Below are 19,175 nucleotides of genomic sequence, written 5' to 3'. Positions count from 1 at the left end.
CATTAAAGTATACCCTAAGTGTGTAAATTATAATGACAGAATGAGAAAACCATTCTATAATATCACCAGCTCATTCCAACCTGGTGAATACAAGTTCATGCAGCTGGTGAATTATCTTTATTTCTAACTCTAATTCTCTAATTCTTAGTGACACAGGAATAGAGTTAGGCAAAGCACATTACTAGGTAGAAACTGCCAAGTTGAAAAAGCTGCAAGATTTCACATGCTATTAAGATGCAAAGCCTGCCTGCCTCTTCAAAAGGGCGTGTACACTTTTGCACATTGTGTGAGGGACAAACAAAGTGGAAGACAGAAAAAATATGCTGACGAGTGTCAACATACTCTTTCCACTCCAAGTCTCTTTTCTTCTTCCAATAGCTTGGATAATAACAAGGTGAGAATAAAAGAATATCCAGAGAAGATTCATGACAAACTCAGCACTAACTGCAAAGCAGCAGATGGAGACTATGTCTAATAATGCCTGAAATACGTGAAGAAAGCTCCAGAAAGTCTATAGTACAGACAGACATACCTTCAACAGATGAGATAATATAAGGGAGACCTATCCTTGCACATCAGTGAGACTCACCAGTTCCCCAGCGCATGAGGAGGGCATGGGGAGGGGATGAGGGTGCCCTTGGAGTTGCTCACCTGCTGGAACTGAGCAGGGATAGGTTTTGCATACGGAACCTTCTTCTGAGGCACTTTTTTCTGATCCTTCTGCATTACCTCCTCCATTCCCCAATCTAAACCTGGAATTGTCATTTCAATTTCATTTGATTCATCTTTCCCTGCAACCAAGAAGAGAAGCGGTTAGCCAAGGAAATGAAAGAAAATGGCCACCTCACCAGTGAATGTATTTTTGAAAGAACAAATTCTAAATATTATACAGCTTATATCACTTTTATCAATGCTTCTCAACATACATCATTTTGACATTTTCAAAATAACTTACTATCACAATTATAGGAAACAGGTAAAATTACAGAAAAAGTTAAATTTATAGGAACAACTTCTCTTACCCATCTGTTCTTGTTCCATAGCTAATTTTAGTTGTTCTGGTATTCCCATCCCTGGAATTACTGCCAGACTATTAGGTTCAAGGTCATCTATAAATAGGAATATAGCCATTGTTAATAGAGATTTCATGAATGTAGTGGGCCAATAAAATTAACACTTGATAAAAATTGTTAGAGATTCATAAATCAATAAACTATAAAACTAAAATTCATTTTACATAATCTTCTCAATACTTAACACTTTTATTACAGAATATCATATTTCAAAGAAGAATAAACATGCAAGAACCTCACCATATTCCACTCCATCTTCAGACATTCCAGGTAATAGGTTGAGGTTGTATCGATCTCGCATTTTATCACCTGGTCGGTTTCGGGTCCAAAATTTGCTGTCAAAATAAAAGTATTTGGAGGGAGGAGGAGAGGAGCAGAGTTTCAGTGTATCTCTGGGCACTTAACAGTAGTAGTAAGCAGTCCTCTGGCAAAAACAACAAAGTTTTAAAATGCCCTATTCTAAAAATTTTTAATGTAGAGAGTTTTTTTCAAATTAGAAGGTAAAACAAAATTCAAATAACAAAGTCATATTCAATACTCAATCTCCTTGTAATATGTGTATTTATAAATCACTGCGAACATGTCCTTAAAAGTAAGTTAGAAAATAAATAAATACATTCATCTATGAATGGACTAAATATGCATTTATCTCCAGCTGCTCCATAAACACAGCAATTCCTCGTTACTTTTGACATAAAGCTTACCTAGTATGGTCATTTGAGCCTGAGCAGAGAATATGTCCAAGGGGATGCCAAGCCAGACTCCAGATCATTCCTTCATGGGCCATCTCCATTCCACCCACTTCTTTCTCTACTCTGTAACGGCACCACAGAAAGCAGTCTTTTTCACAAAAGTTACTCAGCTTCTCCTCTGCCAAAGAAGGTACTTTCTTTTAGCGTAATACAAAGCTACCAAACTTGGTAACTTTGAATCTGGTCAATTCCACATGTTTCAGAGGTACCCAGTTGTGATCAATAACATTTTTCCAAAGAGCACTTCAGAGGGGAAGTGCCTTAGAAATTACCTTATCACAGGAAACAAGGAAGTTGGTCTTCCTCTCCCTTTATGACTTCCATAGCCAGAAAGAGAAGTGCTATGTTTTCTATTCCAAACTGGGTTTACAGATACAGGACATATGAACACTCAGAGAAAAATACAACACACTATCATTTTTTTCACTTTCGGGTGTGGTCTTCATATAATTTACAACTTCTTTATGTAGTGAGTGCCACATACCCAACATGCCAAAATAACAAAGAGCCATCAGACCCTCCACTGGCAAAAAGTCCTTCATGAACAGGATGCCAGGCCACAGCTGTAAACAAAAACAATAGAGAAAAACAAAATTATTAGGATGTCAGAATTCTACAGTGATAGAATGAGAAGCATATCATAGCTACTGACCTGTAGCTTCTTTCTTATGACCTCGGAAGACTTGAAGCTCTTCTTTCAGATTTCGGATGTCGAAAAGTTTACAGAGGTGGTCACGTGATGCTGTGAGTAGCCAGTTGCCATTGAGATTTAATTTCACTTCCATTACTGTGTTTTTATGGGCATGACTAGAAACAAAGTACCAAGAATATAATCCTTGGTCAGAATTCAAAACAAGTGTAAATCAATGGTCATTTTCTTGAAAAGCACACGGTAGTCAAGATGGAAGAAGTTTGGCCTAGAAGTAATAACGCATGTAACATTACAGGACTACCGTTAAAATATACATGAAAGAAATAGGTCAAAGACAGAAATAATGTCCATTATCTAAGCAGTTTTTACTGACCAATTTAAAACAGCAGCAGAACTTCAACTGGGTAGAAAATTTTATCTGTGAAGCAAGGAAAGCACTTGAACACATAAATTAATATACAATAAAACTCATTAAATTTTAGAAATTCAATAACCTGCTCTTATTAAGTCAAACGTTAAAAAAGAACTTGAGACAGTTTGAGGGTTAATTTGAACTAAAGACTCTGCAACTGCTGAGGCCAGGACAATACACGTCTCCTAGGAGCACCATTAACAACGTGTTCTATTTGCTCGTGGCCACTGGAGCTGTGCAACAAAGCAGCCTTGCTGCCAACCAGCTCACTCTGGACATGGCTCAGTTCTCAATCAGAGGGACTAGGAAACAGCTGCTTAGTTGGAAAAAAAAAATCAACAACAATCAATCAATATTAAATGAACTGTGAATGTTCACAGATGAGTCAAAGAGAAAATTTTACGATGTGGCTGCATTGTAACTAAACACCTCAGAAAAAAAAATTAAAACTGATTTAAAAACAGAGGGAAAACTTCTCTGTTTCCCTCTGTTTTTTCCCTCCCTACCTCTGAAGAGCTGTAGGGAGAAGGAGAAAGGGGGCTGTCTCACACGTGGCACACATATCAACTCTATATAGTGCCAAGTGTATCAGTGTTATGAGTAACCTAGAGTGGTAGTAATATCCACCTCCTCCCTACCCCTCACCCCCACGATACCCAAATTAAATTTACATGTATGTGGGAGAACAAACATCAAGCCTGACTTGATGAGGAATTCAGAGAGAAACCATATTTAATAAATAAAAGGCCTATAGATAAGAATCCATCTACTGTCTACACTACTTTTTCAGGAATACATGAGAGGAAAGAAGGCTAAGAGTTAACAATCCAGTCAGCTGTGCTCCCCTTTTTTTAAGGATCAAGGTGGGGTTCCTATCACTTACAGTGTTGCAAGACTCTGCCCAGTCTTGGGATCCCAGAACTTGATTGGCTGTTGACTATCTTTACTTCCTGAAACAACTAACCCTTTCGTTGGATGCCAGTCTACACACTTCACATCAGCACCGTGCCCTGTCGGAAACAAGTTAAGATAAAAACCTAATCAACATAGATACTTAAAACAGGACTCCATTCTAATTTATACCAAAGTAGAGAAATCTATTAAATGTTTTGATCCTAGTGCTCAGTCTTCTTAAACTTTAAAATGCAACCTGTCCTATGCCACAAGGCACAGGAACCATTTCTCTTCTGGAACTATTCTCACTTACTTGCTGGTAGGCCAGTCAAGACTTTTTGGAAGCTTTACCTCTCAGGCCCCTGTATATAAAGCTTTTCAAACTTTTCATGATCTTCTGTGTATTATCCTAAGTATTAGAAACAACTCTTGTTCACTTTAGCTTTCCTACTTTGCAGCAGTCCCTACAGATCGTAAGTTATAAATCCAGACATCATCACTTTCTAGACGTGACAATAGGAAAAGCATTCCATCTTTCTGATATCATTTCCTGAAATATAGAATGAGAAAAATAATCCCTGTTTCACTCACACTTATGTCAGATGAGATGATAATAAAAGCTAGACAATCAAGTGCTCACTATATGATAGGCAGTGTATGAAGCACTTACAATCATCACCTCTTTAAATCCTCACAAAATCCTGAGGAAAGCTGTTCTCTTCAACAAGAACAGGAGCTAGAATCTGAACCCAGTCTCCTGGATTAGGGATAGTAGTTCTCTTAACCACTGTAGTTACTTCACACGCGTAATAGACTAAGCTTACTAAAAATCACTAAAGCAAAAATCAGAATTTACAAAACTGAAAAAAAAAAAAGAGCATGATTTTTGAAAACTTGGTTGCCATAAAAAAGAGCCTCAAGAGTATTTTATACAGCAAATGCACTAAGAAGCAAATGGAGAGAGGTAAACAGCATTTGAAATAGCTCCTTCTCTAACCTGGATCAAATCCAGCTTCTATGAAGTGGGAAGGAGGAAGGATACAGAAGAACAGAAAAATCGGGAAGGAAGGAAGAAGAGATGGTTCTAGAGGCACTGGAGAGAAGGGGAATTCGCACCTCAAATAGGCAAGGACTTAACTAAAGACCATCCCTGTGCTAGTAAGCACTCAGAAGGTACCAACTATCTGGAGAGCAGTTTGGCAATGTGTATGAAAAAGCATGAAAAAAAGAGTATGACCTACAACCCAATAACTCCATGTCTCAGAAATGATCATAAGGATATAATGTGTGTCCATAAAATTTGATTTGTAAGGATATTTACTGATATAGTTTATTTTTAAATGCTCTTGAGTAGGAAATATACTACAAATTAAATTTCAGTATGGCATATGTGCTCAATGGAACATGATACACCTATTATAAATGATTTTATAGATAACAGCATGATTAAAGTGATCATAATACTAAGTTTATTAAAAAAAACAACTGTGTATAGCATTCCTGATGCTATCACTGTAGAAAGCAAACAAATTAATAACATGAGGGACTGTGTGTCCAGCTACATAGAGAAAAAAGGCAAGAAGCCTCGATACCAAGCTGTTACAACATTAAACTGAATAGTAATTTCAAGGTAATTATTTCTCTGTCTTCTGCTTTTATATTTCCTACAATTAATATATATTATTTTGTAACCAACAAAGGGAAAGGGGAAAGAGGTTTTGTTGTTCCCTTAATTTTTTTCATTAAGAGCTAAGGATGGAAAAACTGGATAGAAATATAAATCAAGCTCCCGGCCTCTTGCTTGCCTTAAGAACTTTAAATCTTATTAATAACTTTATCCTTAAAAGATATGACCAGAGAATTTTAAAACTTTATGGGTCACTATCACCTAAAATTTAATATTGTATAGATATGTATTTTTATCAAATTTGAGTAGAAAGCGCATGAGAAAGTATTTTTTTAAATGTGATGCACTATGCAAAAAAAGTTCATATTCTTAGCAGTCACCTCTACCTCACTTTCTCTGAGACACTTTTACTACATAAAGAAAGTATACTTGTTTAAAAACGTACATGCAAAAACAAACCCCCCCTAAAAAAAACCCTATCAACCCATAAGAAAGGAACAACAAAGTATATTTTAGTTGCTTTACTTTTGTTTTTGGAAGTTTTCTGAAATATTTAAATAGAATTCAAACAAGTGAGAAATCCCATTCATCCCTTTTTGTTAAATGAACTTGAAAAGAAAGTGAAAGTGAAGTCGCTCAGTCATGTCTGACTCTCTGCGACCCCATGGCCTGTAGCCTACCAGGCTTCTCGGTCCACGGGATTTTCCAGGCAAGAATACTGGAGGAGTGAGCTACCATTTCCTTCTCCAAGAGATCTTCCCAACCCAGGGATTGAACCTGGGTCTCCCACATTGTAGGCAGACGCTTTACCGTCTGAGCCACCATATTCATATATATCACTAATATAAGTCAAATTGGTCTGGACTGATTCTTGAATATTATTTTATTGGTCACTGTCCCTAATAATAAAAATAATAGCAGTAGCAAACACATATACTCCTTATGTGTGGTACTACTCTAAGCAGAGTATGTATACTGAGCCATAATTTTACATCTGATTACAAAGCACAGATAGGCTAACTAACTTGCCCAGAATTATACACTTGATATGTGGCAGAGCCGATATATGAATGCAACAAGCTGGCCCCTAAGCCACTGCTCTTGTCGTCTACTCCATACTGCCTTATTACATGTGAAAGGTCAGTTTGAGAGTTACAGAGGAAAACAAAAATACGTACCTTCCTACTGAATATCTGCTTTTCTATGCATAAAGACTCACCAAAGGACGGTATATTTCAGACAGGGTACTGAAATACAAGGGGGACTATGCAAATCTTTTCATTATTTTATCTTTGAAAAACGTACATATATTATCTACTTAAAAAAATAAATACAAATAATCTAAGAAGATATGTACAATAAGTATGTGTAGCTTGCTAACCTTTGTGGTTTAAATAGAGAGACGCACACACACAGAGGACACACACGTGCTGAAAATACAGACCGTGTGTCTGAGAGGACACGCGAGAGTGTGGTGACAGCAAGTGCCACAAGCGTGAGGGCTGGGCATGGAGGGAGCACGGGCAAGGGCAGCTCGCCGTGTGTCATCTGCTAACTTTAAAATACTGAAAACAAATGGTCTTCGGAGAAAAAAAAGTCAATTAAAAATTTTAATTTACTTAATGGATTGATTACCTTTATGAAATCTTTTACAAGTAGTGTAAGTCATTTTCATAATTTTTCATGAAAAAGGAGAAAATAAATAGATTGAGCTGGCATAGAAGGAAACTAATATGCAACTGATTCCTTCCCCAGGAAAAAAAGTTACTGAATTCCCAATGAAGAGACAAAAACTACTTCAAATGATGAAATTCTACCCTCTCCTGTCAATATGACACATTTAAATCCGGAAGAACCAAACAAGTAGAAATTTATCCTAAGAAAATAATTTTAAAGGATTTTTTAAAACTTAGTTTCAAAACATGGTATTTGAAGCCTTGTTCATAATAGTAAAAAAGTATAAAATAGTTTAGAAGTGGAATGACTAAATCAACTGCACCACAGCCCCCAAACAGAAGAAACGTACAACTACTGCAATGAAGCTTCTGGGGACAAAGACAAATGCCCTGAAATAAAGTGGACTTTTAAAAAGCAAACTATACATGCACAAACAATGCATATGCTGTAAAGATGATTATAAAAATGCACATAAACAATTATTATAAAAATGTACATACAGATAAGCGGGAAAGGAAAATTATACTGGAAATTGTGAGAATAAAGGTAAGATTTTTCTATCCACATTTCCTAAAATATTGTGGTTTTAGTCATAAACAACATGGGTAGATACTGTGTGTATGAACTTTCTGATGTGCTTTTAAAATGAGAAAAAAAATGCAAGCTACTTTGCTAGGTAATATCTTATCCATCAAATTGGCAAAAATTAATTTTGGTGACACAGTGTTAAGATGGTTGTTTAGTCACTAAGTTGTGTTCGATTCTTTTGCAGTCCCATGGACTAGCTCTCCAGGCTCCTCTGTCCATGGCACTTCCCAGGGAAGAATGCTGGAGTGAGTTGCCGTCTCCTTCTCCAAGGGATCTTCCTCACCCAAGGGTTGAACCCATGTCTCCTGCACTGGCAGGCGGATTCTGTTAATGAGTTATAGACATTTTATACACAACTGGTTGAAAAGGAAATTAGCACAACTTTCTGGGGGCTTTTGGCCCAATCAGAATGTTTTATGCTTACAGCTTTTAATTCTGTAATCCCTCTGGTAGGAATCTACCATGTTTGCAGCTGTAAAAAGCACACCAAGATTTATATTTAAAGGTATTTATTGGACCTTATTTGAATTCTAAAACTGGAAACAATCTATATCAATAAAGGGCTATTTAGAAAAATTTAGGTACATCAATATAATTCAATACAATACAGCTATTAAAATTGAGGTTGGAACTGAAAGAGGAAACGTTTTGGAGTGACAGACTTTATATCTTGATTATGGTGATGGTTACAAAAATGAGGCAATTGGAAGGAACTTTTTGGAGGGACAAAAATGTTATATATCTTGATTATCATGCATATATTTGTTAAAATTCATAGAACTGTACACCTAAACAGGGTAAATGTTACTATACATAATTTATATCTCAATAAACCTGATTTCTAATATCTGAAGCAGATTTTAGCTCCATTTGTAAAGAAGAAAACATAAGCTGTTAATAGTGTAGGGAGAAGAAATGGTACGGGTTTAAGAAGCAATTTACTCTTCTATACTGATTGAAATCTCCAACATGTGCTTTTATTACTCTATATAACGGCAACTGCCTCTGGTTTCCTTCTATTCAAAACTCAAGGACTGACTGACGCCAGTTAGCACTTGGGTTTGCCAGTACAGAACTAACCAGTGCCTAGGGTCCCAGGGAGATACACTTCAGAGCCTCGGTGGGAATGCAAGTTTTCATTGAAAGCTTTTGGACTTGGTATGACTGAATTAAGTTCAAAGATATTAGGTTTTGTGACCTAGCATGCCATATATAAAAACTTAACCTTATATAAATTATTATCTCATGGAAAAATGACTTGAGTCCCAAACACATGGCTTATCAATTTCAACCATTATTCCTACAGAATGCCTATAAAATAATTTTTATTATTTCAAAGATAATTTCAGGATAGAATCATTCAAAGTGCTTTGTTATCCACAAACATGGAAATTTCAAGAATGCGGTATTTTTAATGCTAAAGCAATTAATATATATATATCCACATGATGACTTTTTATTGGCCTAGTGACCTAGATATTTTAGAAGTAAAAACATCTTGCTAATGGCTCAAGATTTTAGGACTAAAAACTTCTTAACAATGAAAGACCAAATATTTTTTAAAGCAACATTTAAATGTTTCAGGTTTAAGCTTATAAAAAATACAAAGATAAAACTCTCAACAACACCAAACCTGCTCCAGATACTATAAAGGAACAACGTATAGATCTGTAGGGTACTGATGGGAGTCTACAGGTAGATTGTAGCAAACACATACAATCATCATTAGGATGGCAGAGCTTTAAGAAGCCAGTGATGCAGGCACATGGTTGCCAAATAAAAACTCTAGGATCCCTGAGAAAGGTAACAAGGATCTTGGTTGTAGTAGCAGTAGTAGTGTTAGTCGCTCAGCCGTATCCAACTTTTTGCAACCACACAGACCACACACAGACAGAGTAGCCTGCCAGGCTTCTCTGTTCAGGAACTCTCCAGGCAGGAATACTGGAGTGGGTAGCCGTTCCCTCCTCCAGGGGATCTTCCTGACCCACGGATAGAACTCAGGTCTCCCGCATTATAGGCAGATTCTTTCCTCTCTGAGACACCAAGGAAGCCCAGCTTGGCTGTATTTGACAGCAACTAGAAATGGAGGCTGTGCTTGAAGAAAAATTTCAATATTGATACTTGGAGGTACAACTGCCAAATTCTAATATATGCCAGTTGCAACTCATCAAATGAAAAATAAGACTGTCATGATAAATCTACATGTGAGACTCCTTTTGAATGCTTATAAACACTTAAGAATTTAACCTGCACTGTTCAACATAGTAGCTATTAGCCACATGTGGCTATTTAAATGTTTTTATACATCCCTCAGTCACACTACCAACATGTCAAGTGCTCAACAACCCCATGTGACTAATGACTAGCATATCGGAAGCATAAATATAGAATATTTCCATCACCACAAGAAGTCCTATCGGACAACACTGATTTAGACATTTATTTTTTAAAAAAACTTTCTTCTTAAATCTCCATAATCACATTATTTTTATTTACTATCTCAGTTACAAAATGATAGCAACAACAAAAAATTATCTTCAATCAATACTTGAACTAGTGAAGACCTGCAAAGTTATAAAGTCTTGTAAAAGTTTTACAAGAGAAAACTGAGGCCTATTTGGGTTAGTCCACTGACCACTGGTAGCCAGGACTGCCTCCTTCCCGTGTCCAATCTTCCCTTCACCTCACCAAATATAAAACATCCATATAAAGGGGCAAAGAGTTTCTTTTGTTTATCAAATTTTGCTTGCACAAATGTAAATGAGGAGGGTGCAGAAGGAAACCTTCTAAATATCTTTCCATCTTGAAAATATGGAAAGAATTTAGGGGTGAAACCTAAACACAAAAATAAGAATTACTTTTACCTGAGAAGTAATCACATTGACCTTGAAGAGCAAGGTCCTGTTAAATGTGACAACCATGACTCAACTCCACCCAAAGAAATTCCAAATTAATCTAATCATACATTTTCAAACTTAAGTTTTGAGGGCAGTGAGTTCTGCATCATTTCTTCGGTAGCTAAACATTCCTTCAGGATCCTCGCTAAACGAATAGTGACAGAATTAGCATCTCTGGGAGACAGGTAGCATTTGCTTTGTGGGTTAACCAGTGTCTGACACCCAGAATTGTTTAGCTTATTACTTCATACACTTGTTTGCTGAAAGAAACCATTAATTGTGCATTAGAATTTATACTGAATGGGGAGATTAATAACTTTACTTATTCCACCTGATTACTCTTTCATGCATTCATCTATCTTTCACTTGTTCACTAATTCAAAATAAAAGTGCTCAACAGTACTTATTGGGCTCCTATTACAGGGGCTCAATCTCTAAAGTAGGTGATCAGCAAACAAACAGAACTGAACTCTGGGGAAGTATCTGTGGAACCACAAAGTCCAGGCACAAAAGCTTTTAAGAAAGTTAATGCTTAAAAAAGTTTTCTGAATATAGATGGAAATTAAGCCAGCAAAAATTAATACAGGTTTTTTAGAGATAGCTGTCCACAAAACAAATAAAAAACCTTTTTAAGTAAGTGTCACGTAACTATCTTGAAATAAGGTGCAGAATGCAGGGAAAAAAACATTTTCCTAATGGTAAAATGTTTAGATGTTATTGTTTTTAAAGGCTATCCTAGAAATATAACGCAGAGACTCTTAATAAATCCTAAAATTTTAGGAATAACAGGATAGATGTCCTTAGCTATTTGGCTTATTTTTGTAGAAACTGGAGGCTTCCTGTTTATCAATAATTTCCTATCCCAGAATCTGGTGTGCTGCAATTCATGGGGTCACAAAGAGTCGGACACGACTGAGTGACTGAACTGAACTGATTCCAGAACCATAAAGTATGGTGCAGTGAAGGCTAGAAGCCAACAAAGGAATAAGGTCTGTTTTTGGATCTTCCCTTACAGGAGCTTCCCTGGCCTCTGTGAAACTGTGTGTGAATTTAGTACCCCTATGCATTTTAAGAACCTCATCTCTCCTTCACAGCCTCACCAGACCCTAAAGGGACCTATTAGCCCACATTGGTAAACAGCCCTGCCTTAAGACAGTGCATATGTCCCAAGGCTTGGTGAACAGTCTGAAAAGCAAGATACAGAATTTTATTTGAAGGTCAGAAATAGCGTCCATTTCCCCATTTTATTTTTCCTGGATCAGATCATTATGTGAACAAATCTTAAGAAAGTTTTCTTTCATACATAGCTTACAAAACACCAAGATTTTCTAATACAGGAAGGAAAAAAAGCAAACAAAATTCAAGTACCACTTTGCACAACATTAACAGTTGAAGAATTGCTATTCAAGAAAGTGTGTCAAACATTAACAACAAACTCAAGCTACTTTCAGCCACAAAAACAGAAAATATAACAGTTCAGTTTAAGGCAAAGGGAATGTGTAGTCATGGTCCATAGCCAGACATTTCAGCAGATCAGCAGAATTAAGAATTTTAAAAATTAAGGAACATTAAGTTACTTGTACATTGGTCAATGAATATGTGATTTATTAGCACTTTTACCTTCCTTTTTTGTAGGATGATTTTAAACTTGATCCAACACTGAACATCAATTGGGAGTAATTACTATCTTTGTCTTTTAAATCCAGAAAGGTATGTTAGTTAAAAAAAAAAAAAACTATAAAATTAAATGGAAAAATAAATAAATTAATTAATTTAATTAAATTAAATTAAATGGAAAATAAATTTTGGAAAGAGTACACCTCTAGGCAGTGCTTACACAAAGCATCTCCTAAGCAGCAACAGTGCACAGAATCATGGGTAAAGGGTTTCTCTGGTCAAATAGCTGGGCAATGCTGAATTTTAAAGACTGACAAGTTTCTTTCCATGTCTGAGGGCCTTACAAGGCTTTCAATGTATATGACACATCTGTAGGTGAGAATTTGACCATGAGTCTTTCTTCCTGAATACTTCCAATACTTCCAAGCCCCTCAAAAGACTAATCTGCAAAATTCTGAAATGCTAGCTGAAATGATGAATGGAAATTCAGGTTAGCAGACAGTTTTGGAGCAGGAGAGGAACAAGTAAAAGGCCCTTTAACCATATCTGTAATGTGTACTTCTTTTTAAAATTCATAAATATGTAAGCCAAAAGGTAAGGGTTTGACAGAGCTGAGTGGTAACACAGAAGTGTTTATCAGGTTATAAAAAACTGTAGAAGACATAGTGTCAGAAGAGCATCGGGTGTACAAACAGAAAAACTCATACGGAATAGGAAGTAGATACATCATAAATTTGCCAACCTTCTACTTAACGTACATATTTAATTTGCATATGCAAGGAAAATGGTTTCTGTATGTTTGTACCATGTGCTTATATAGTACTGACAAAAGCTGACCTAAAAGAAATTGTCAAGTACTTTAAAAATTGAAATCAAACACACATAAAATTAATGCCATGTAACTACTTCTGACAAAATGAAAAAAAAAAAAAAAAGAATATATGACTAAGTGCATAATTTGAGTCCAATTAAAAATTTAGAGTATTCAAAAAAAAAATTTAAAGTATTCAAAAAATACAAGGCTATTTTGGAGAATATTTATCAAAGAAGATTAAAGAGAAGGAATGCAACAACCAAATATTCTTTCAGCCTCATTGCTGATATACTGCCCCATTGATGAATGTTAACAATAAATATTATAAAGCACTTCAGCCATTTATTTGTCTAAGATGGGAGATAACTGGTGTCTCATCCAACACAAAAACCAGCAGCAAAGTCCTTTTTAAGAAAGGGTACACTGGGGGGGGGTGTGTGTGTGTGTGTGTGTGTGTGTGTCTGTCTGTCTGTCTGTCTGTGTGTGTGTGTCTGTATGTGTGTCTGTGTGTGTGTCTGTGTCTGTGTGTAATTAGCTAGTCAAAGGTTCTCTAGCAAACATTTCTATGCATATACCCAATTCAACAGTAATATACAGATGGTACAATATTCTTTTAAAGGGTCAAGAAAAAAGCATAGTCATTGCTTGAAAAATTGAAAGAAAATGTAAAAAAAGAAAAAAAAACTTTAAAAGAATCAATAGGACTACCAGAAAGAGCAGTCCTATGCAATATTAATAATAAAGCTAATTAATGCCAGAAGATACCTTGGCCAAGAATGAAGATAACTCCTAATTGAAGCTCCTAATAAAGAAGAAAAAACAAAACCATTTACAATGATACCTTTGGGTACTTCAAAGGTAAGCTTTCCTTCTGAAAACAGGTAAAACTATGATTCACCCAGCTGAATGAGACCATTTAAAGAGACCATTTTTTTTAAGTTGAAAGTTTAGATAGATAAACACAACACATAATCCAGGTCAAAGTACAGTTTATTAACCCCAGGGCAATCATAGCCATGCACAGTATCAACTGTACTCTGAATCTCTTGAGTTTTGCCAGAATCTTTTTGGGAATATTTGCACACTTTTGGTAAATGTGGTTCCCTATATAATTCTGCCCATCTACTACTACTCATGCCTTGGAAGAAAGGAAGGTAACAATGGCAAAGTTAGAGAAATTTATCTATATCAGAACAAAAAGGTTATGTGAACCCCTAAATACTGCTGGGGTAAGTGTATATCACATGAGTCCCAGAAGGCTGTGTAATTTCTAACTACAATTAGGAGTTTTTTCCTACAAAAGAATATTCAGATACAGCCGTACACTCTAATTGGATCTTGATCATTATTTTCATTTCTATTTCAAAGCAGAAATAGATAATGGAGAAAACCTCAACTGGAAGCTTGGTCATGTTATCTAGTTTCCATCATAATGAAAACATATTCCAATAAAATAAATATCCATTAGTTCACAGTGATATAAATAAGAGGAGGAGAGCAGCTGAATCACTCATACATGAAAATTCCAAACAACTTAGGTTTACCCTCAAGGATGTGGAGCATAATTCCCAATGCTTTAGGTGTGGGCTGTGCCTCATGACTTCCTTTCAAAGAGAACTGTATGGAGAAGAGGGAAAGAAGTCGCCTTACACTGGTGAACTCTGACAAACACTGCTTCAACATGGTGATCAAAGTCAACATTAAGTCATGTTGACAGTATACACCTCATATTCTGATGTGACAGAAGTGGCACTTTACCTCTGTGAATCTCCTCCCCAAATTCCAGAACACCACACCAAAACCAGTCATGAGAGAAATATGAGATAAATCCCAATTGAGGGCCATTCCACAACTACCATAAAACTTCTCATCAAAACATTGGCAGCAAGAAGACACAGAAACAAAACCTTGATAGTGCTAAAATGAGAGGGGCAGGCAGCTTGGAATCTAGGATTCTGTATCTAGCCAAAGACTCACTATAAATGAAGACATATAATAAATTTTCAGAATTTCACTCATAGATCTCAGAAGTAAAAAAAAATTAACTATTCCAGAAATGTGGAAACCAAGTAATGCTTATTAGGAAATGTGAAAATCCAAAACAGCTCAAATTAAATGTAACATATTATAAAGAACACCATGATTTCCTCATGGAGGTGTTTAAAATTTGCCATCTTCTTGTACTTGAATGAATGATGAAAAGCTCAGAGTTCAAAAACAAACAAAACAAAAGAGTGTTCTTGGGGAAAACAACAGATGAGTGTTTTATTTTGCCTCCCTCTCTGAGCAGTGTCAAGAGTGAATTATACAGATTCTCAACTTCACGTACAATCTACTATATTTACTTCCCTCTGGAAGAAATAATCAAGAGATAAAATGAGATTTGTCCAACAGGCCCACAGGTACAGTGTCAGAACAGTTTCATTTGGAATCAAGGATATATTAAATATATTTTATGTAGGTACTATGTTTAGTGTTCATGTGCTATACAAGGGTTAATAGTGAAAAGATTTGTAGTAAACCATCTGTTTAAACCTCAGATGTCATTTACCAGTTCTGGCCTTATATAATTTACATAACCCTTGCTAAACCTTAATATTTTCATGTGTAAAATGGATTACTCAATTATTGGGGGCAGTTTCAAGAATGAAACGAAATGTATGAAGCACTTAGCACCATGCCTAGCACACATTTTGAATAGTCAAATTATAAAAGTTCTTTATTTTGATCCAATCTCTTCCTGGAAAAAGCTCACCACAAGGACAGATTTCCATGTAGAGTTAGTTGTTCAGCAAGAGCTGTCACTACCATGGACAGAGTACGGGAAAGCAGAAAATGGTCCACTGGAAAGTACTTCCCAAAAGTCAGACTTCTTAAGATTTTCCTAAATTTCAATCTTCAAATAACCCATGAGTTCTAATTACCAATACCCAACCTAAGTATTAGACTTGATCTAATGCCATTATTTTCTCAGAATTGGAAGACCTACAAAATTGAAGTCATCATTGCATTTATTATGACTGTATTTTAATTAACTAAGAAAAACAGGTAATACATTTGATGACAGATAATAGAATAAGTAAAATTATGTACCCAAGCTCCTTCCTAAATTACTTTTTAAAAATTTACAGTGGATGTACTTATTCCAAGACTGTCACTGACTATAAAATTTATGAAAATTTCAAAAAACTTCAACTTAAAATGTTGACATGCTCCAAAAATAGATGGGTTCATGATGAATAAACCAGAGCAGAAAATAAAACCCATAATACAGAATGGACTGTTGGGGCCTTTAAAAAAAAAAAAACAAAACAGGATCTAGGGACAGCTCAGTGACAAAGGCTGTGATACTATAATGAGGGTAATTACAGAACTCTCCATAGAGCAACTTGTCCAGGCTCTCCTCCTGCCTTCCCATTTATATAGAACAGCTGCATTCAACTAAAGCCAGACAATGGTTTTCTAAACAAAGCAAAAGGTAGCTGGGAAGAAATCCCAGACAGGACTTAAAGTTGGAGAGGAAAGCACAAAGCTTGTGCCAATGCCACACTATGACCCTGGAGAGAGGAAAAAGAAAGGAGAAGTGAAAAAGAAAGAAAGGGGAGGGGAGATTAGATAGGAGAGGAGGAGGAAAGGTGAGGGGGAAGAGCGGAGGCCCATCCAACCAAGAGTGAAATAAACTGAGGACTCCATCTCAGAACACAACACACTTACTCTGGCAATTGTGGTAGTTGCCTGTTTACGCCAAGACTGTTCTTCCCCATTTAGTTCACTACCCACAAACATACACCCGTGAGTGTGGCACACACAGAGTCTATAGTGAGGTCTACTATGGACAGAGGAGTGTTCTGGACAAGTCGACTTTCTCAACTGCAAAAGAAATAAAAGACTGTGACTTTTACTAACCAACCTAAGTTTTCATTTAAATATTTGGCCAACTAAGGATCACTGGACATTTGAGAAAAATCAAACAGGAAGAAAGACCAGGAAAAAGAAACAAACTCAAGTGATTCTAGGGAAAACACAGGAAGAACAGACCTAATCGAACTAAAGACACATATACACACACCTGAGTTGCTATGTGAAGAGTTTTAAAGGGTACATGCATTTCAAATAAACAACAAAACAAGACTACCATTAAAAATGGAAAGGCCAGAGAGCCAACAGGAGGTCTTGAAACTAAACATGAAGTGGATAAAATAAACATTTCACCAGAAGGGTTGAGTATCAGATTGGGCATGAATGAAGATTGTATTCTGGAAGATAAAACAGAAGAAATCCCCCAGTTCTTAGAGCAAAGGACAGAAGCAGAAAATATGAAAGAAAAGGTAATACAAGGTAGATAGCTCCAAGAGGTGAACACTGAGATCCCTAAGACAGCAGAGATAATGGGAAATGATAATCAAAGAAAGACAAAAATTGTTTGAATGGAATAAAGATTTGAGATTGCACATCAAAGTGAGAGAAAGAAATGAAATTTAAATTAAAAAAGAAAAAAGTCCACAGAGAAAAAGAGATGATTTAAAAAACATTCAGAAGGGAAAGCCAGGTTACATACAAAATAATGAGAACTGGAATAGCATATGATTTCTAATCAGCAGAACTGAGAGAAGGTAGTGGAGGCCTTTAAAATTCTGAGGGAAAAGGATTTCAAATTCACAATTCGAAACCCAAACTATAAGTCAAGTATGATGACAAATTATAGACCTCTCCAGATGTAAGAAATCTGGTATTTACCTCTCAAGCACTGTTCGAAGGTGGTAAACAGAGTATATCTTTTACTAAACTGGGAGGCAGGGAGTGGACTTAATAAGGAAAGGCAAAGAAGTCCCAGTGTGTCTGCAGTTGCAGGCACAGAAGACAATCAGTCCAAATTAGAGCAAGAAGTCAGAGAAACAGGTGAAAAGTATCTTCAAAAGCAAAAACAAAATATTTACTGTCATCGCAGAATTTAAAAACTTCCTATGATAAAGGCTTTTAGTGCCATTAAGAAAGAAAAGAAATTAGAAATTTTAAGAAAAACTAAATTATGACATTATTTTAACAGTTTATAAGACAACAGTTAAGAAAACAGACTCACTTGATCTTGACATTCAAGTAGGACAACTTTTAACTGCCCACACAGTTTATTATAAATCTGATAACACTGAGATCAGTAGGATCATTCATAGTCACAATTCTACTTATTGGTTTCTTTTTTTTTAAGAATGTTCAGTAGTTAAAAATCCTTGGGAGTGTTTGTTTTTTTTTAGTGTTTATTTTTAAATAAAGACAGATAAAAAAAGGTAGAAAGACATTGAGGGCATAGATTTCCTTAGGTAACAAAATGGTGAGTCAAGGAATGTTGTATAAAGGTGACGGCCCCAAAAAATAAAGAACTAAGAACATTTAAAGCTATATGAGAAACTATCAAAGCAACCATAATTCAGAACAAAGGCATGACTGGTGGTGTCAATACTTGAAATTCTTCACCTTTCATGATAGGAAGTAAACAGGTACTGTGTCAGGCAGATATACCAAGAAATGTATTATTTTAAATTCTGATGGTAACCACAGAAATAAACAGTTTAGAAGGACTGTCCAAATTCCATCCCTCTGTGGTGCCGGAGAAAATTCTACATGTGCATTTTATTTATAAATTTGTAAAATAAGGTTAGGAATTTCCCTGGTAGTCCATTGGTTAAGATTCTGAGTTTCCACTACAGGGTGAGTGAGTTTTATCCTTGGTCAGGGAACTAATTAAGAAACCACCTGTCTCGAGGCACGGTAAAAAAGAACTCCCAAAATAAACGTAAATAAAATAAGCTTACATTTTTAAATGGTAGAAATTTTCTAAAATGTTAAGCCTACAGAATCTATAATTTTTGGCTGGACCATAATAACATTCTTAATCATTAATGACTCCAAGACGGTGAGGAATCTCAGAAGTATCTTTCAAAAGAAAGTTTGAATGTTATCCATTAAGTTTCCTGTTAGGATTCTATCATAAAGGAAAATTTACATAAGTGGGAACAACCAAAAGGTACAGAAAGCTTGGTGCACAACTATGGGAAAACTCCTTGCAATTCCTAAACGCCTATCAATGATAATGGTGAAATCAGCTATGATCGACACATGCTATGAAATGTTATAGAGCAGTTACCTGAGAAAACGGGAATAGTAACAACATGAA

General features: G+C 35.9%; 1 protein-coding gene across 6 annotated transcripts in view; it reads right to left on the bottom strand.

The window, feature by feature from the left end:
* WDR33 (WD repeat domain 33) overlaps positions 1-19,175 on the bottom strand; it is a 108,654-nt gene that overhangs the window by 14,951 nt on the left and 74,528 nt on the right. For 5 of the 6 annotated variants that reach the window (XM_027554677.1, XM_027554686.1, XM_027554713.1 and 2 more), the window contains 7 exons: positions 3,773-3,899; positions 2,478-2,632; positions 2,310-2,388; positions 1,778-1,888; positions 1,314-1,408; positions 1,023-1,109; positions 652-791 (listed from right to left, as the gene is read on the bottom strand). In XM_027554677.1, coding sequence (XP_027410478.1) covers positions 652-791; positions 1,023-1,109; positions 1,314-1,408; positions 1,778-1,888; positions 2,310-2,388; positions 2,478-2,632; positions 3,773-3,899 — 794 coding nt within the window. Of the gene's footprint in view, positions 1-651; positions 792-1,022; positions 1,110-1,313; positions 1,409-1,777; positions 1,889-2,309; positions 2,389-2,477; positions 2,633-3,772; positions 3,900-11,765; positions 14,621-19,175 lie in introns of those variants that run through there. The other variant, XM_027554734.1, reaches the window with a different exon arrangement.

Source organism: Bos indicus x Bos taurus, chromosome 2, assembly GCF_003369695.1.
Source record: "Bos indicus x Bos taurus breed Angus x Brahman F1 hybrid chromosome 2, Bos_hybrid_MaternalHap_v2.0, whole genome shotgun sequence".
Lineage (NCBI taxonomy): Eukaryota > Metazoa > Chordata > Mammalia > Artiodactyla > Bovidae > Bos > Bos indicus x Bos taurus.
This window is presented reverse-complemented; position numbering and strand designations above follow the sequence as displayed.